The sequence below is a fragment of the Eubalaena glacialis genome, chromosome 1 (genome assembly GCF_028564815.1).
Source record: "Eubalaena glacialis isolate mEubGla1 chromosome 1, mEubGla1.1.hap2.+ XY, whole genome shotgun sequence".
Lineage (NCBI taxonomy): Eukaryota > Metazoa > Chordata > Mammalia > Artiodactyla > Balaenidae > Eubalaena > Eubalaena glacialis.
Window position 1 is genome coordinate 221,962,891 of NC_083716.1, and position 19,028 is coordinate 221,981,918.

Genomic DNA, 19,028 nt, shown 5'->3' on the forward strand with positions numbered 1-19,028 from the left:
AAGACCAATATCAACAGAAAGTAGAGAACTGTGAAAGTCAAATCAGACCCAGACACCAATTATGAACCATTTCAGGGCTGATGATAGCCCAGAATGAGGCCAGAGTTTCCATCTGTTCCCACAAATGCAGCAAAGTCTAAGGTCATTGTTGTAATAGAAACAAGCCAGTCACCAAGAGACCAGCCTAGGAAGGAATAAACCACCCCTCCACACAGCTTGCTCTTAACCAGAGGTAAGAAGGATGTAAGCATGGCTACACTGCAGTGCAGCTAGAGTGATACTCTCATATGATAATGCATAGCTATATAGAATAACCATTCCATTCACCTATACAAGGTGTCCATTAGCCGTCAAAAAAATTAGCTAAAATCGATAATTTGTGGCTGGGGGGTATTATGAAAGTTCCTTTCCCTTCCCGCAAGGAGATGAACTAAAGGAGGCAGTGAGAAGAAACGCCCTAGATCAGAGGTCAGCAAACTTTTTCTGTAAGGGCCAGAGAGTCAACATTTTCAGCCCTGTGGCCCATACAGTCCCTGTCACAATATTCAACTCTGCTGTTGTAGCAAGAAAGCAGTCATAGACAACATGGAATAAATGAGGGTGGCTGGGTGCCAGTATAACTTTACAAAAATAAGCAGCAAGCCAGGTTTGGCCTGTTGGCCATAGTATGCCAACCCGTACCCTAGACCTAAAAAGGATAGCTTTTAGACAAGAAACCCCACAGAGGCTTGAAGTGAGGAAAAGGTACTAAAGTGGCCCATAAGATGTGCAAGCTGGATCAGGATCAGGATCAGAAGTCTGGACTCTTCAGACTTGTATGTTTTCATTTCCATTAATTTTCTAGTAAAACTTATTACTAAAGACTTCAGGTGTATTGTGGCTCAAACTAACAGGAAATGATTCTTTTTCTCTAAAGACAGAGTCGAGGAGAAGACACTGGGTGTGTGTTAGGGTTGCGGGAGGTTAGGGTTTAGTGGCAGCAGCTTTTGCACCAGCACCAGGACCCAAGAAACGCAGGGTAACAGTGCAGAGTGGAAGGCCGGCAATCAGGTCCAGCTATAGACACCCGTCACTTCTTTCTGTCACAGAGCACATCCCAACCTAGAACTGTCTCCCAGCTCAGTCCTTAGTATAAACTTAAACCTCCAGGAAGTACTGTTCAGAATGTGGCAGAAGTTCTGCTTTTGGAAAATGTATCTGCTCTAGACTCAACTCTCTTTCCTAGGAATTGGTTTAAATTTGGTCCTTCTCAAGGGAGATCAGGAGGAAAAATAGGTGAATACTTGTATGAAAGCAAGCCAATATTTGGTGAGTTGAATTGAAAATAATTGCCACTGCTAACCAAGCAGCATCACCATCCATTTGCTGGCAGCACTCAAATAATAGAAATTCCTAGAGTTAATAACCAACCTTTCTCTGGGGGCTACTTTCACAGCAATTCCTTTGAGTAGTGGTAAATATAACAGCATGAAACATGATGAGAAACAGTTTTTAATCAATGCCATGTCTAATTAAATGTAGTAATTATTGAAATTATTGATAGGACTCCAATGTCTATATAGCATTTTTTAAAAGCTTTTTATCCTTAAATATTTCAACTTCTCAAATAATTTCATAGGACTGGGTTACACCACTCTGACTCATTAGGGTATAACTCATTTCAAAGTTAGTTGAACCCTAACTTAGATCAATTAATTAGAATAAAACATTGTGGCTGAAGCAACAGATTTCAAAGCAAATCCACAGACACTACAAAGAAAAATCTTGAAATGCTTTAGGAGGCTGGGACACTCCCTCCCTTTCATTTACAGACAGCAACATACGAAAAGATGCAGTTCAATAAATCAATTCAACAAATACCTACTGGGTGCTGAATACACGCTCTGACCCTGTGAGGCTTCTGCCCTCAAAGAGATCACAACAGTTAAGGAAGTCAGGAAGTGTGGTGGATATAGAACAGGAGTCGCCAATCTTCTCCAGAGGAAAAGCTATTTATAATTTTCCCCAGCATCTTCAGATTTCCCATAGAAATGTTCATATGTCATAGGCAGAAGAGCAGGATGGCAGTTATCAATCCCAAGATGAAACGAATCATGTTTGGATATAATGAAAAGAATAGTAGACTGGGAATTAGGAGACCAAGATTCTAGCCCTGGCTCTCATAGCACCTAGATGTGAAAATGGCTTAACCCCAAGTACTCTCATGGTCCTTGTCTTTTTTATTTTTATTTTATTTATTTATTTTTAAAATAAATTTATTTTATTTATTTATTTATTTTTGGCTGCATTGGGTCTTCGTTGCTGCACGCGGGCTTTTTCTAGTTGCGGCGAGCAGGGGCTACTCTTTGTTGCGGTGCGTGGGCTTCTCGTTGCGATGGCTTCTCTTGTTGCGGAGCACAGGCTCTAGGCACGCGGGCTTCAGTAGTTGTGGCTCGCGGGCTCTAGAGCACAGGCTCGGTAGTTGTGGCGCACGGGCTTAGTTGCTCTGAGGCATGTGGGATCTTCCCGGACCAGGGCTCGGTCGCATGTCCCCTGCTTTGGCAGGCAGATTTTTAACCACTGAGCCCCCAGGGAAGCCCCTTGTCTTTTTTTAAAAAGACGAATTATGGAGTTGGACTATTTGCTCTCACAGGCCCACTATAATGCTAAGGTTAAGTAATATTACATATGTTCTCTTATTTAATCTTCACATCTCTGTGGTAAGGTCAGGATTGGTATCGCCATTTTACAGATGAAGAAACTGAGTCTCATAAAAATTCAGTAACTTATCCAAGGTAATACAAGTAGTCAAAGTGATGGAGCTGAGTTACAAATTCAGGTCTGCCTGTGCTCCTTCTACCACCAAGAAAACCTTCAGATATGACTCCTGGGAATCATAATCTGGCCAAAGAGGTGACAAATTTGAAACTCAAAATATGGAATATAAAGAATTACATTAGAAAACAAAGATAACAATAACAACAACAAAAAAGAATTACATTAGATACTAGGAAGAATAGACAGTGGGAAGGAGGAGGGGGTGATGAAGAGAAGTTGGCCAGAAGTGGAAATGGGCTCAGTGTTAGAAAGCTTTGTATATTCCATAATATCCTGCAGAGACATAAAAAGTATTACATTATTAATGTGAATGTGGTAGGGAGTGTGGGGAAACAGGTACTCTCCTACTCTCAGATATGACTAGGAGGAGTTAAGCTGCACAGTCTCTCTGGAAGACAATACAACATTACGTTAGCGAGATCAAAGATGCAAATACTCCTTGATTCAGCTATTCCACTTCTAGGAATTTATTCACACATTTACACATAGAAAAAGTAAATACAGGATATTCACTACATATAAAAACAAAAGAATGGAAACAATTTAAGTGTCTACTAGCAGCAGAGCAGTTAAATACACGTTGATATACTCATTCATCAAAATGCTATGTTGCCATTAAAAAATATTAAGGCAGGTCTTCTAAATGTATTGCTGTGAATGATTTCTACGTTCTAAAACTAAGTGAAAAAAGCAAGGTACTGAACACTGTGAACAGAATGCTGCCATTTGTGAAAATACATATATCTAGATATGTATTTGACTATGTGAGTATATTCATATATACATATATATACTGATATATATATGTATATATACATACATACACACACACATATATATGTGGCTTTCCTTGAGAATTCACAAGAAGCTGACAGCAGTAGTTGCTTCAGAGAAGGAAAATGAGGGACTGGAAAGGGAGTAGAAAGAAGACCTATTTCTTCCCTACATACCCTTAAATGCTATTTGAAGTGTTTGCCTTTTGCATGAGTTACTCATTCAAAAAGAATTAAATAAAAACTATGACAAGAATGAGTAACAAACAAAAATTATGACTGTGTGACCTCATAGACACACACACAAGCCTGAAATAGTATCCTCCTACATCCTCACCGGTGTCCACTGGCTCTAACTTTTTCCCTATAAAGCTTCCTCAGGTACAGGGATTTCCCTGGGATGGCATTCTTCTTCGTTTAATAATATACCTTGAAGCATAATTATTAATAAATTGTTCTCCCCATGGCCAACCAAGATTCATTCCACTCTAAACACTGTTGCCTCTTTTTATTTATTTATAATTTATTTTATTTATTTAATTTTTGGCTGCATTGGGTCTTCATTGCTGCATGCGGGCTTTCTCTAGCCGTGGCGAGCGGGGGCTACTCTTCATTGCAGTCCGCGGGCTTCTCATTGCGGTGGCTTCTCTTGTTGTGGAGCACAGGATCTAGGCGTGTGGGCTTCACTAGTTGTGGCACACGGGCTCAGTAGTTGTGGCTCATGGGCCCTAGAGCGCGGGCTCAGTATTTGTGGCGCACAGGCTTAGTTGTTCCGCGGCATGTGGGATCTTCCCGGACCAGGGCTTGAACCCGTGTCCCCTGCATTGGCAGGCGGATTCTTAACCACTGCGCCACCAGGGAAGCCCCTGTTACCTCTTTTTAAATTGCAGCTCCCCAATTAGAGGAATTTGCCTAGAATAGCTAGGTTTTCTTCACCCATTACTTTCAATTATAATATCATTATACAAGTGTTCTTTACTGTATTCTTTTTTTTTTTTAATTTATTTATTTATTATTTATTTATTTTTGGCTGTGTTGGGTCTTTGTTTCTGTGCGAGGGCTTTCTCTAGTTGCGGCAAGTGGGGGCCACTCTTCAACGCGGTGCGCGGGCCTCTCACTGTTGCGGCCTCTCTTGTTACGGAGCACAGGCTCCAGACGCGCAGGCTCAGTAGTTGTGGCTCACGGGCCTAGTTGCTCCGTGGCATGTGGGATCTTCCCAGACCAGGGCTCGAACCCGTGTCCCCTGTGTTGGCAGGCAGATTCTCAACCACTGCGCCACCAGGGAAGCCCTTTACTGTATTCTTTTGTAAGAAAAAACTATTAGAGCCCATAAGCTTCCAACAGGAACTGCCTCCCCAATCTCACTCTTCTGAATTTCCAGGGCTGTGTGATATAAAATGAGAGTGGCTATTGCTAGGGCTTCCCCAAGGCTGCCCAAATGTTTTGGTGCCAGAACAAGCATTATTGAGGGAACAGTGCCTCCTGGTGTTACTTAGAAAAAGTTACGGGGTTTTGAACAAGATGATAAATTCTACTTAAAGCAAGGTGGAAATTTTCAAAAGAAGTTCAATTAAAATCAACAAAATTGAGTGATTATTATTTGCTAAGCACTGTTTATGGGCCTTAAAAATTCAGAGGTTAATGAGCAGTAGTTCTCCAAACACTCAAGACTAGCTTGGGTCAAAAATACTAGATCAAAAACAGGGAACAGTTTGTTGAAAAGCACTTTGTTCCATCACCCTACTGTTGCCAAAGCATCACACTACCTCTGGGAAACTAAAGAAGGGAGACAGGATATGATGCCCACTTGTCTTCAGATCCCTCTGCTGATAAACCTACAACCTTAGGACCCCCATAGAAGACCCTGTCATCTAATGCTAAAACAAGCTCTGTTTACATAAAAGGGTAGAAGGACAAGCAGAAGTAATTCCTGCCAACTAGTTCTTCACTCTCAACTAACTAACTGCTAATAAAAGCTATTGGGGCCTAGAAAGCTACAAGTGAGCAGAGGACATTATCTTCTGAGTCCCTGAAAATGGGCTCTTGAATCAGACCTACCTGGGAGTCAAATTCCAGCTCATTCATTTATAAACTGGATGACTTTAGACAAATGACCTTCAGTCTCAGCTTGCTACTCTGAAAAATGGCAATAATACTTATCTTGCAGGACAGGACAGTTGTGAGGATTAAATGACAAGATAATGTTCAGAAAGGTACTCAACACTGGTATATAGCCTACCCTACTACCAGAGTGATCTGGATAAATTACAAATTGGATCGTGTTAAACCCCTGCTTAAAGTTTTTCAGTGAATCCCTGTTGCCTTTGGGGTAAAATCCAAACTCATTAGAATCCTTCAAGATCTGGCCACTGTCTACCTCATTTCTCACGGCTCCCTGGAGTCATGAAGTTCCCCCACTTGCATACCTCTCAGAATGCATTCATGCCTAGAATGATCTTTTTATTTTCTCCCAGTTATTTCCTACTCATCTTCAAAACTCAGCTCAGGGCTTCCCTGCTGGCGCAGTGGTTGAGAATCTGCCTGCCAATGCAGGGGACACGGGTTCGAGCCCTGGTCTGGGAAGATCCCACATGCCGCGGAGCAACTAGGCCCGTGAGCCACAATTACTGAGCCTGCGCGTCTGGAGCCTGTGCTCCGCAACAAGAGAGGCCGTGATAGTGAGAGGCCCGCGCACCGCGATGAAGAGTGGCCCCCACTTGCCGCAACTAGAGAAAGCCCTCGCACAGAAACGAAGACCCAACACAGCCATAAATAAATAAATTAAAAAAAAAAAAAAGAACTTTACACTTATTAAAAAAAAAAAAAAAAAAAACAACCCAGCTCAGAAACTCTCTCTTCAAAAAGGTTTTTCAGATCCTCAATCATCCTGGGCTTATCTCCATCAAAGTATATACCATAATTTATCCTGTTTCCTGTCTGTCTGCCTTCTCATTAGATTATGAACTCCAGGAATAGGCTATATTGTTTTAGATCTGGACACCCAACAATTAGCCCATAGTAGATGCTTAATAAATGTTGAATAAATCAAGTAACGAATAAAGATACCCGGTAAAGCATGTAGGCCCAAACTATGCTCCTTTTGAAAGGAAAGAATGTACCAGTCAAGAAACCTTTTTGCCTTCTTTCTAGTCAAGGAAAGTTTTCTAATTGGAGACGAATTTCAAATGGGGTTTACCAAAAAACAAAAAAACAAAAAACACCTAAAGCTTCATTTGAGAAGCTTTGAGAAGGGGAAGCAGCTGGCACCCCTTTCCCTACCCCGTATTTGAATTGCACTTACCAGCGAAGGGCTAGCTAGGATGCAGTGGAAATTCCAGTAGAATGGGAGACCAGAGAGCTCACTCCGCACCCGGAGTATCAGCGCCTCTGCCACACGATCACAGGAGAATGTAGCTTTGCCAGGGCAAGCAGTGTCCTTCAACAATGGGCGAAGCAGATCATCCAAATGACAAAGAAAAGCCGCAGGAGGAGCAGTCAGGCGTTTGTTCAGCTCCTAAAAAGAGAGCAAGCGTTGTACAGGGTGAGAGGACTAAAAGGAAACTGACTCCCTGGTAAGTAACAGCAAAGGAAAGCTCTGGTTAACATGAAGACAGTGGGCAGAAGAGGAAGGGAAGGGAAAATAAAAACATCAGAACAGGAAAGAAGAAAACAAAAAGAAGAGAGATCAACTGGCCTACTTCACAATTCTGCCTTCCACTGAATGCACTACAGAAACACACACACACACACACACACACACACACACACACACACACACCCCATATGGAAAGATCCTAGGGCTAGAGGTAGAAGTGCAGAACATTAATGGGAATTGTAGCAACCTAATTTGACCTTCCTTGGCTACCTATAGGTGAATAAGCTGGGTGATGTTAATGCCCCCTGACCTTCACTAGGAAAGAAATTACGTCCACTGCCACCCATAGCAGTACTTCTCTTCACACTTACCTTGGCTCGCTGGCTGACCACACTAGTGTCCACCTGTTCATGCCACACCTGTTGAAGATCTGAAACCAGCAAGGCATAGCCCTGCTTGGTGATATAAGCCTTGGCCAAGAGGGAGTTCTCGGCAAGCTGTAGCCATGCCCACGGCTGCATCAGCAGGCCTTGCTCCAGTTCCTCCATCTGCAGGAGAGTCTTAATTTAGCAAAGTGCCCCCAGGGTGCTGTAGGCCTGGGGGGACACCACTCAGAGAGTTCTCTATCAAATACATCTTGTGAAAATCCTCCCTAAGAAAACAGAAGGCATTGATTTACATTCAACCCCCTCTCCTTCACCCTCCCAGTATATAACCAGCTGAGCACCAACCTTACCACCTCTTGCCACTAAAAATCTATTCAGAATTTTGAGTGGTTTTTTTCCCATATTAAATTCCTGGAAAACATAAAATATCTCCTTCTTCTATAGCAGTTAAGCCTTACCATATTGGTACTAGTATTTCTGCTTTCTAATAATATAACAATGTTGAAACCTAAACCATTCTTGTTGCATCTTTATCACATTCCTAATAAATATGTCAATGCTATCCTTTCCCAGAACTTCTAGAAGAGAAGAAATAGTTCTTGTTTTACAAAACATCATAAGTCATAAGTGTCATGTGCAGGAAATTCAAATTACTTGATCATTATCTAAAAACAAAACTCTGGGCTTCCCTGGTGGCGCAGTGGTTAAGAATCCGCCTGCCAATGCAGGGGACACAGGTTCGAGCCCTGGTCCATGAAGATCCCACATGCCGCGGAGCAACGAAGCCAGTGGGCCACAACTATGGAGCCTGCACTCTAGAGCCCGCGAGCCACAACTACTGAAGCCCACGCGCCTAGAGCCCATGCTCCGCAACAAGAGAAGCCACCGCAATGAGAAGCCAGTGCACCGCAGGGAAGAGTAGCCCCCGCTCGCCGCAACTAGAGAAAGCCAGCATGCAGCAACGAAGACCCAACATAGCCATAAATAAATAAATAAAATCTAAAAAAAAAACTCTGGAAGCTCTCAGAATTTTAAATATGTGTGTGTGGGTATATATATATATGTATTCCCTAAACATATATATATATTTCCTAAATGAATATATGTATGTATGTGTGTGTGTGTCTATATATATATATATATATATATATATATAGACACACACATTTATATGCCCCCTAAATATATTTTTTCCCTAAATATATATACATTCTCTAAGACAGGGATTCTTAATCTAGAGTCTATGCATGTAAACCCTCTGGAATTATATGCAAAATTTGTGCATACCTGCATATACCCATTTGGAGGGAAGAGGTCCACAGCTGTGGTCAAATTCTCAAAGGGATCAATGAGACACAAATAAAGAGCTAATAACTCTGTGTCCAGAAGCAAGGAGAAAAGCCCCAACCCCATTTCAAGAAGACCCGGAATGACTAAGAAGTCAATACAAGGCACAGCACAGCACAGAGGTAGAGACCATGAATTAACTCCACTTCACTCATCATCCACATCCACATCCAAGGCACTGCCATCAATGATATCATGCCCTGCTGCACATCCTGGAAACCAACCTTTCTACTTCAGCAACTAAATTTGTAGCCTTAATCTAGTAGATGTTCAGTAACTATGGCTACTTTACAGGCAGTTTGATCATTTTTCCTGAGGGTTAAAAAAAAAAAAAAAAAGTGTGGACCTCCCTGGCAGTAAAGACTCCATGCCTCCACTGCAGGGGGCACGGGTTCAATCCCTGGTCAGGGATTCTGTGTGCGGCGTGGCGCAGCCAAAAAAAAAAAGTGATGTAGTTTCAGTTTATAAACACAAAGTGAAGTTGGGGGGGGGGGGTGGCGCAGACCTTAGAATACAAAGAAAACAATGAAAATCCTTGTATTTCATTAACGTGGTTAACACAGTGCTGTTCTTCCAGTCATTTTCATCTCTATCTAAGCCATTATTCTTCCAACCATAACCTAGTTTTTGAAGCGCGGCCTTGTAACATAATTTGTACAGTCACTAGACAGGTGAAATAGAACTATATACATTGTGATTTTTATCTGCAGCAGCCTCAAAACCTTGTGTTCAGAGGATGGTATTTCAGTCACATTCCCACCTGCTGTTCCTACTGGGAAGAGAAGATCTTGGAACGATTAAGCTAGTCCTCACGGGACCAGAGTTCCACATTGCCCAAGGTCAGAAACAGCAAGTCGGTCACAAACAGCAAGTCGCCAAGCCCTTCTCTCCCTTACAGGCGCTCCCCAGCGTGCGCTCTAAGAGTCACCAAAATTGGGTTGACTATCCGAGACTGTCACTTCGGAAAGCCTGGAAGCTCAGGACCCTCACACAGTATGTTTTGTTTTGCGGGCAGGGGAGGAGTTTAAAATGTGGGATCTGGGATCAACAAGCCCCCTAAAAAGGTCTGAGAAATTCAGCATCAGACCTGGGTTTGCTGCTCCCACCACGCGTGTCCTGTTTTGAGGCCTCTATATCTCACCTTTCTCTTGTTTCCTTCAAGAATGCCTTTAACCCTCACGTTAACCAGAGTCACCCGTTTATTATTTTGAATGAGGGAGGGGAAGCGCCGAGGGCCAACAGAGGAGTGGGGTGGCCTAAAGCGGGTCGGCACCCAGTCCCGCCCCTTGGCCGTGAGCCCCTCCCTCGGCGCAGTTCCTCCGCCATCCTGCAGAGGGCAGCAAAACCCCAGCGACCGTCCGGGCTGGGCCACGCCCCGCCCCGCCCCTCGGTCCCTTTACCACAGCCCCACCCCAGGAGTCCCGCCTGGCGTCGTTTCCATTTGCCCTCACTAGAAAGGCCTTCACCGTCCACGTTTCTATTTTTACAGCACCGGCTGCATGAGGCGCGGCTCGGGACCCCTCAAAGGGCAACAAAGCCGAAACCCGGCTACTTGGTGGCACCGAGCTGCCCGCATATGAGTACCCGCACAAACCCCGCCTCGCGGCCGGGAGGCAAGCTGCGCACGCGCGGCCCCCCGGCTCCGCCCACGCCCACCCCCGGAGGCCTGTCCCAGAATCCCGGCCGCGCGCGGGTCCCTCCTGGGAGGAAAATTCGGGGAGGAAGCGCGTTGCCAGGGCCAGCCCGCAGAGTCCGAGCAATGTCTCGCCGCCCGGCCCCGGCCCTGGCCCCGGTTAGAGCTCGACCCCACCTACCGTGAGCGGCCTCGAGAGCTCTCACTCTCCCCGCGGCAAGCTGGCCCGCCCGCGCAAACCGAAAGGCTTAGAGTAGGGTCATTTCCCCCCAACCACGGGGAGGCGGGGTCTTGGGACACTGGGGCGGAGCCCAAGCCTGATGTGGGCGGGACATCTGGGCCCACGGAGCTGATAAACTGGAGCCGTCGGAGGTGGAGGGACACTGTGGCCGGGAAAGCGAGAAGAGAGGCTGGAGGACGCCCTGGTAGAGAGGTGGAGGGGTAGTGGCGCCCTTCAGAGTCGCGCTGGCAGAGTAGAAAGAATGCCAGACGAAGTGCAGGAGAGGGGACCCCGGATTTGGATTTGTTGATAAACCCAAAGTCATTTCCCTTCCCTACGTGTCCAACCTCTTTTTTTGTTGTTTTGTTTTTAAATAAAACGATGGGATTGAACTTCACTAGATATCTCTTTTGGGTCTCCACCAGCACCCGAGTTGTTTAAGAGATGAGTCTCCCAGGCATAAATCCCATGGTCTGACCTCATCCTTTACCTCTCCTGTCTCATTTCGCCCTCCATGCACCCCCAATTTATGCTCCATCACCACAGAGAAGCTTGAAATCCTTCAACTCATCTTGCACCTCGTACAACTTACTGTTTTGCTCGAGCTGAATACTTGAGCCTAAAAAATTCTCCCCATCCCTGTTCCACAACGAAAAATCCTCTTGTTAAGGCCAGCCTCAGTGCTGCTTCTATGTAAAGCTTTTCCCACTATCCCCAATCAGAATTCATTATTTCTTCCTCTTTGCTCCCATAGCATTGTTTCAATCTTTATTGCAGACTGCTTTCTGCTTTGGATTTTAGTTGGTAATTACATGTCTTTTTAAACCATAAGTGTTTGAGAGGGCAGGGACCCTGTCTTATCCATATCTGTATTTCCAGGACCTTGCACATAGGAGGCACAATAAATATCAGTTAGTGAATGCTGGGGTTCGAGTATAGATAGTTCACAGGCAAAATATCATTCAATCATGGCCCACTAAACCATGGCCCTGCTCTGGAACAGTTGGGCCTAATTAAGAGAAGGAAAGGCAAACACACCTGTTGGGAAATGAGACCTTTAGGTGGGCCCGTGTGAGACACACACACACATCCTCTCCCTGGGAGAAAGGAAAGCCTGGGATCTGGCTCTCCAGCAAGCTGAGAGATAGGGCTAAAGTAATCAAGGTGGAAGCTGGAGTCCTGGTAATTACTGGGACCTAAGTTCTTCTCTGCTAGACCCAGGGCACTGCTCCCCAAAGCCAGGCAGCAAGTCGGCTGTCTCTCCTGGCTCAGAGGGCCCTCCTTCTTCATTCCCAGAGTCTTCGGGCAGTGGGCAGAGGCAACGGAGGGGCTGGGGAATGCAGGGACACAGGTTTTGGATGGAGAAAGGAAGCTCATACTCTTGAGCAGCCTTCTCCCTGGACTTCTGAGGCATCCGAACCTCTTGGGCAGTGAAAGAAGATGGCAGCCCTTGACCTAGGCCTCGCTCAAGCTGTGTGCCTGCAAAAGAGAGGGTGGTCAGGGCTTCCCTGGTGGCACAGTGGTTAAGAATCCACCTGCCAATGCAGGGGAAACGGGTTCAAGCCCTGGTCCGGGAAGATCCCACATACCGTGGAGCAACTAAGCTTGTGTGCCGCAACTACTGAGCCTGTGCTCTAGAGCCCACGAGCCACAACTACTGAAGCCCGCACGCCTAGAGCCCGTGCTCCACAACAAGAGAAGCCACCACAATAAGAAGCCCGCGCTCGCCGCAACTAGAGAAAGCCTGCGCACAGCAACGAAGACCCAACAGAGCCAAAAATAAAATAAATTTTAAAAAATAATTTTTTTTTAATTCAAAAAAAAAAGAGAGAGAGAGGGTGTTCAGGCCATTGCCCAACCCAGGGAGTGATGACTTCCTGGCCATTCCCCAGTCTGCTGGGGCCTGGCCTCAACTTACCAGGAATGGTGTTCTCTAGGAAGAAGCCCAAGAGTCCCGCCAGGAAGATGGGCTCTGTGAGCAGTGAGCGTAGTAACACATCCAAGGGGCTCCAGCCTACAGGGGGTTGGGGCCAGGCAGGAGGGGAAACTCTGATCCTATGCAAAGCCAAGGAGCCTAATACTTCCAACCTAAGCCTAAGTCTTGGACTAAGGACAGATCTTTCTGAATTGTTCCATGTCCCCCCTCCTTTGTCCCTCTGCTCTCTATTCCCACACCCAGGCCCTTCCCACAGGGTCCCTGCTCAACACCCTATCTTCTGAGCATACACGTGCCCTCCAGATATGCTTCGATAGTTCCAGGCTCCCTGTCTCCTGAAAGTTTGGTATTAAAAGCCCCAACCTTATTTCCCATTTGTTACCTTCTGTGCTCTAGCCTGGGTTCCTCAACCTCAGTACTACTAACATTTCGGACTAGATACTTTTCTGTTTGAGGGGGGCTGTCCTGTACATTGCAGAATGTTTAGTAGCATCCTTCTACCCACTAAGTGCCACTAACAATCACCTCTCCCCTGCTTATAACAACCAAAAATGTCTCCAGACATTGCCAGATGTTCTCTGTGGGACAAAACCATCCTCAGTTAAGAACCACTGCTATTTGCTAAGCTGAGCTAACTAAGTTATTTGCCGCTCCCAGGACATGCCCTATGACTTCCTACTTCTATGTCTTTATTTATGGTGGTTCATCCACCAGGAATGACCTTCTCACCAAATACGTTTTTAAATCTTACCGTCCTTCAAGACCAGCTCAATGTTACTTTCTCCATAAAAGTTACCCAGATCATCTCCAACAGAAGCCATCTTTCTCACTGCCGAGCACCATAGCTCTTTATCTGAACCTTTCTAGTTATGTTTCTACACATCTCATCTCTTTTACTAGACTGTCACATCTACAGTCACCTTTGTACCCCAAGGGGCTAGCACAGTGTTCAATAAATATTTGCTAAACAAATGGATGGACTCTACCAAAACCCTTCTCTGGGTGCGGGGGCCTGGAATCCAGAGAAACTCAAGCCTTGAGCCCTTGCTTTCCCACTGCCAAGCAACTTCTCTTTCCATCCCCCCTCTTCCCACCTGTGCTCAGTAGGACTGGAGCTTCCCGAAACCATCTTGGCAGCAACAGGGCCATGAAGATGGAGAAGCCAACAATGAAGACATTCCGCCCAGAGTCAATGTCAGCCAAGTGGAAGCTGGAGAATCCAGTAGACAGAACCACGGCCTGGGTCACCCCCAGCACCCCACCTGTCTCATACAGAAGTAATTGAAGACGTTGGGAGAGGGCTGGCACAGCAGAGAGTATTGCAGGCCAGGGCAGGTTGTAATGGGCAGAGACCACCAAAAGGCCCAGGAGCAGAGAAGGCCAGTCAAGAGGCCAAGATATGGCTGAGAAAATAGGACAGCTGACACAAACATCCATATATTAGGGAGGCTATTCAGAAAGAAAGGGTGCTGACCACCAGCAACCAGTTGGGCCCTGCTAGGGGGTACTGGTTCAATACCAGTCCTGCTGATACATCCACTCACCAAGCACAGGCAGCGGGATGGTGGTGAGGAGCTGGACCAGCCTCGGGGAGAGCCCAAGCGCCACGCAGAGCAGCCCCACCAAGTGGGCCACTCGCCGAGATCCAGCCTAGATGACGAAGATACACTAGAAAACACAGCCACCTCCTTGACCTTTCAAGGTTTTCACCTGGCCGACACCTTCTCATCGTTTGGATCCCAACTCAAATGTCACTCTCCCAGGAAGCATCCCCCAGCACTCTACCTAAAGGGGCTTCCCTTACTCAACCACTATCCCACCCCCACTTTGTTTTCTAAATAGCACTTATCACTCTTGGAAATTATCTTTTTTTTTTTTTTCTTAAATTGTCCACCTCTCTCTCTCGAAGTCCCCAGGAGAGCAGGGACTTCATCTGACTTGCTTCTCTCTAGAACCTCAGCCCTGGTACAGTGCCTGAGGCACAGAAGGCGTTCAGTAGTGATTTAGTGTCCTCCTCACACTCCTAGCCCTTACCACTTCTAGGTACCTCTCTAAATGAGATCACTGCTGTGAAGTGCCTGGCAGAGGGCTGGGCACAGCTGGCAATCAGTCCCCTTCCCTCTCCTGCACCTCCGGCTCCCCTCCCCCCACCCCCGTCCACATACCTGGAGAAGACTCACTGTGCCCACGTTGGGGAAGCTGGATGCAGTGCCCATGGGGCTCCCCAACAGCCCGGCCAGCACACTGCCCAGACCCTCCAGGCTCAGCCCTCGGCTACAGGCATGCGGAGGTGGAGAAGGCAAATGCAGCAGCTGGCCACACAGGGCGTAGCAGCCCAGGGAGCTGGTGGAAGCTGCCAAGGCCATAGAGATGCCTGCAGCCAGAGCCCTGGGTGTCAGCAAGGGCCAGTCCCACTCAGCTAGGGAGGGAGAAAGAGCTGCTTTGGGGCCAGACGCACGTCTGAAGCATCCCCCTGCCTCTGACAGCCTATGACACAAGAACCCTAAAGGCCCCATTGTCTCTGAAGATAATGTCTTGGGACAAAACCATCAAACTCAGGGTAAAGACCCATCCCTTTACTGTGGTCTACAAGGTCCTCTTTGGTCTGACCCTTACCTCTCTCTCTAGCCTCATCTCCCACCACACTCTGCCTCACTTCTTTCACTCCAGATACACTGGCCTTGTTTCAGGCCCTTGTACTTGCTGTGTTGCTGGCCACTAGAGGGCCTTTGCATATGCTGTTCTCTCCACCTAGAATGCTCTTCACTCTTGCCTTTACCCAATAAGCTCCTACTCATCTCTCACATCTCAGCTCAGTGATCACTTCCTCAAGAATGCCTTTCCTGGGAATTCTCTGGTGGTCCAGTGGTTAGGGTTCCATGCTCTCACTGCGAGGGCCTGGGTTCAATCCCTGGCCAGGGAACTAAGGTCCCACAAGCCACACAGTGCAGCCAAAAAATTAAAAAATTAAAAATTAAATAAATAAAAATAAAAACATAAAAAAAAGAGTGCCTTTCCTGACCTCTCCAATAAAGTCAGATTCCCCATTATGAACTTACATCACACAAGGTACCTGCCCTTTTTAATTTACCGCATGCAATTTTACATTTACTTGGGTGACGATTTAATTAGTATCTGTATTCCCCTACATATTATAGGCTTCATGAGTGCAGGCACTGTGTGTGTCATGTTTACCACCACGTCCCCTATCACGTGCCTAGCACATAATAAGCACTCAACAGACCATTATTAAATTGATGAGTGAGCAAATTTCATATACAATGCCTCAAAAGCAATCTTTGTGCACAGGTCACCAACTCAGATGTCTGTGGGAGTAAGTAACATAAATGTGTAAATTGGGTAAGGAGTATCAACACACAGTGGTGGGGCTTACAGATGTCTCTAAACAGTAACAAAGACACCTGTGGTGAGCGGCTGGCATTGCCCCTCAGAATGGCAATTTCTCTCCCTTGTGTGTTTTGAGAATCCGTACAGCTAATTTCATTAACTCAGAGTCCAAAGAAAGAGACACCTTTATGTGAGTAAGAAGATGGAGGACTAGGAGAAAACCTACCTGGGTGAGGCAGCCAAAACCACGGTGCCTCGGCAGACAGCTCCCGGGGGATGATGCTGAGACCCAGAAGGGCAGAGATGATCCACACACAAGCTACTGGGATCAGCACCTGAGGGACAAGACTGAGACGGGAAAGAACCCCTCCCCCAGAACTTTTCAAGCCAGCCTTGGAGGGGTAGACAGAAAGCAAAAGGTAGGGGGCCGAGTGAGCATTCCGTGCCAGCCCTTCTAACTTCAACTGCCCCTGCCCAGACCTCCACATACCGAGAGGAGCCTGAAGACAGGGATGTGAGTGTGGGTTGGAGAGGTTGAAGCTGGCCTCCAGGGGTGAGGCGGTAACAGGCGGGAGCCCAGGTGCTGAGAACAGACCACCATGAGCAGGATAAGCCTAAGAGAGGGAAGGAGCTTTAGGAGCAAGGGGAAGCAGGCATCCTGAGGCGGGGGAGTGGAGGTAGGAGTGGCAGAATACCATAAAAGGGGGTCCCGGAGAAGAAAGCCCCCCATGGAGGGGGAAGGAGGGCACCTTGGGGGTCAGTGGGAGACAAGGTGAAAGTCAGGATGAACAAATGAATCCAGCAAAAGTCCTGGATTCCAGATCCACAAAGTGTTGTCCCTTTTGAGATGGCAGCTGAACCTGGTGGAGCCAGCACCTCGGCCCTCCCCCGCTCCCACACACCCCACCGGGCGCCACGCCTCTCAGGACTTACGTACAGCGATGCCAGGCCCCAGTGAGCAGAGCAGAACAGGGCTACCTCCCTGTGGGCCGAGAGCCCTGCCACAACTAGGCTGGGGGCCAGCACCAGGGGCCCACAGTGGGGGAACAAGTGGCCAGGACCCCCGAACAGCCCCAGCGTGACCTGCAGCAGCCCGGAGACCACCACGGCCCCGGACACCTGGTGGAGTGGAGAAGTGGACAAAGAGAAAACATTCTCTGCTCAACTGAGATGACCTCAGCCTGGACATCTTAACTAATTCCAGGGAGTTCCCTGGTGGCCTAGTGGTTAGGTTTCCGGGCTTTCACTGCCGTGGCCCAGGTTCAATCCCTGGTTGGGGAACTGAGATCCCGCAAGCCACGTGGTGTGGAAAAAAAAAAAATTCCAGGAGGGGTTCCCCCCACCCAACTCTTTGCCCTAGAGCATCTCAGTCCCTGAAAAATGGAAACAAGAGCCTCCCCAGTCGGGCACCTCTCATAGCGCTCCTCCTCCGCATCCCCACCTACTCACTTCTCGGAGAGAAGTGTTCCAGAGCTCCAGGCCATGGCAGCCAGGTCCCCCACACAGGCGCAGCACAAGGGAGGCTGGGAGAAGTTGGGGACGTGGAGAGGAGAGAGGTAAACAGGTTGGAGACCCATTGCTCTACAGTTCTGGCTGGTGCCTGACACAGCTCCAGCACCCGGTGCTGCCTAACCCTCCCATCACTGCCCCATCTCAATCCTGCACCCACTTACAACTGTGTGCTCAGGTGAGCACCCAACCTCACCCTCACCCTGTGCCCTTGCTCTGTGCTCACAGTTTCCAGGTGTCCGGGTGGTCAGAGGTAGCTTCTGACTGGTCAGCACCAGACCAGGGATAAGAAACTCTAAGGATGGAGCCTGGATAAGAGGCAGCCTGTAGGAACAGCAGCCGCGGCAGGTCTGGAAACATGGGGCAGCTGAAAGCCTTCCCGAGCCTCTCCTACGCGCTGGGACCCTGTCCCCTTCTCTCCAGGGAGTTCCCCTCACCTGCTGCCCATCCAAGTTTGCAGGGCTGTAGACACGCCACATGAAAAGAGGCTGGAGGCCAGGAGCTGGGCAGGGGAGGAAGAGAGTCCTCCTGCAGGGAGACTTTGAAGCAGGAGCAGGTGGGAGGCGCAGAGCAGAGAAGCCAGGACCAAGATATGCTGCAGGCAGAGGAACAGTCTTCAGAAATAGGCAGAAATACCTATTTCCAGAGGGTTTCTCATGCCACACCTCCTCCCTCCAAACACCCGCTTCAGCCAGCACCAACTCCTGCACCTCTGCTCCTACCTGCAGAGCCAGAAGACAGCTGAGGCCCCAGGGAGGAGACCCACACAGAGAGGTCCAAGAGTGACAGGAGGGATTTTGGACAGCAGACGGTTGCGGCAGGGAAGCCATGGTACTCTGGGAGCCCACGGATCGGAGTTGTATGGCGTTGGGGGGTGATCGGCTCATGCTGCCCTGCCTTTCGTCTTGTCTTGCCTGCCCTGGAGTTAAGGAGGGAGAGTAAGAGGTCAGAGTTTGTGTGAAGTTAGCTGCCTGGAGCGGGCAGGGGGCGGGAGTGTCAATGAAGCAGAGCGAAGGGATGAGGGATTTGGGGCAGGACACGGCCCTTTCACCTTTGCCCAGCTCTTGCACAAATTCCATCACCCATTAACCGGGGAGCCAAGTTCTGGACCCCTCCCCCCAAGAATCTCCATCTAGAGCCCCTGTCCCAGGAAAGGAGTGGTGGCGAGGAAGCCTCTAAAATAGCCTGGGGAGATTTTACAGATTGTATTCCCTCCTCACCACTGCCATTTGGAACCATCACGATTACACTGCAGTTCTCAACCCTATTAGGGTCCAGCCCCCTGGACTACCTCAAAAGGAAACATCCCTACGTCATGTACGACAACAGCGACCCCAACTCCGTATAATGTCCTCACTGTAATATAAAGGAGAAATAAAAGTAATTTATCCTTTCAATGTGTGAAAGCTTGGGCCCAACTAAACCAGAAGACAATGAAGTAGTCCAGTGCCCACCCCCATATGT

The 19,028-nt window shown here is 47.7% G+C and overlaps 2 protein-coding genes across 5 annotated transcripts in view; both read right to left on the reverse strand.

The window, feature by feature from the left end:
• Nucleotides 1–10,822, reverse strand: part of NHEJ1 (non-homologous end joining factor 1) — a 74,635-nt gene extending 63,813 nt beyond the window's left edge. For both annotated transcript variants that reach the window (XR_009700622.1, XM_061187564.1), the window contains exons 1-3: nucleotides 10,733–10,822; nucleotides 7,557–7,733; nucleotides 6,892–7,104 (exon numbers count right to left, since the gene is read on the reverse strand). Coding sequence is in view for 1 of the 2 variants with exons in the window: in XM_061187564.1 (XP_061043547.1) it covers nucleotides 6,892–7,104; nucleotides 7,557–7,733 (390 nt within the window). In the remaining variant the exon portion in view is untranslated. The remainder of the gene's footprint in view (nucleotides 1–6,891; nucleotides 7,105–7,556; nucleotides 7,734–10,732) is intronic.
• A 749-nt stretch (nucleotides 10,823–11,571) lies between these two features.
• Nucleotides 11,572–18,511, reverse strand: SLC23A3 (solute carrier family 23 member 3). Of its 3 annotated transcripts, XM_061187572.1 has the most exons (12): nucleotides 18,287–18,511; nucleotides 18,002–18,159; nucleotides 17,767–17,888; nucleotides 17,505–17,578; nucleotides 16,993–17,174; nucleotides 16,546–16,669; nucleotides 16,282–16,390; nucleotides 14,873–15,126; nucleotides 14,252–14,357; nucleotides 13,802–13,969; nucleotides 12,690–12,785; nucleotides 11,572–12,250 (listed from the first exon to the last, which is right to left on the reverse strand). In XM_061187572.1, exons 1-12 carry the CDS (start codon nucleotides 18,449–18,451, stop codon nucleotides 11,958–11,960), a joined length of 1,851 nt encoding a protein of 616 aa, XP_061043555.1. In that variant the 5' UTR covers nucleotides 18,452–18,511; the 3' UTR covers nucleotides 11,572–11,957. The 3 variants fall into 3 exon arrangements, with proteins under 3 accessions (XP_061043555.1, XP_061043556.1, XP_061043554.1); XM_061187573.1 differs by lacking the exon at nucleotides 14,873–15,126 and having other exon boundaries at nucleotides 16,282–16,321; nucleotides 16,546–16,638; nucleotides 17,791–17,888; XM_061187571.1 differs by having other exon boundaries at nucleotides 16,282–16,669; nucleotides 16,989–17,174; nucleotides 17,791–17,888.
• Nucleotides 18,512–19,028: the final 517 nt, after the last annotated feature.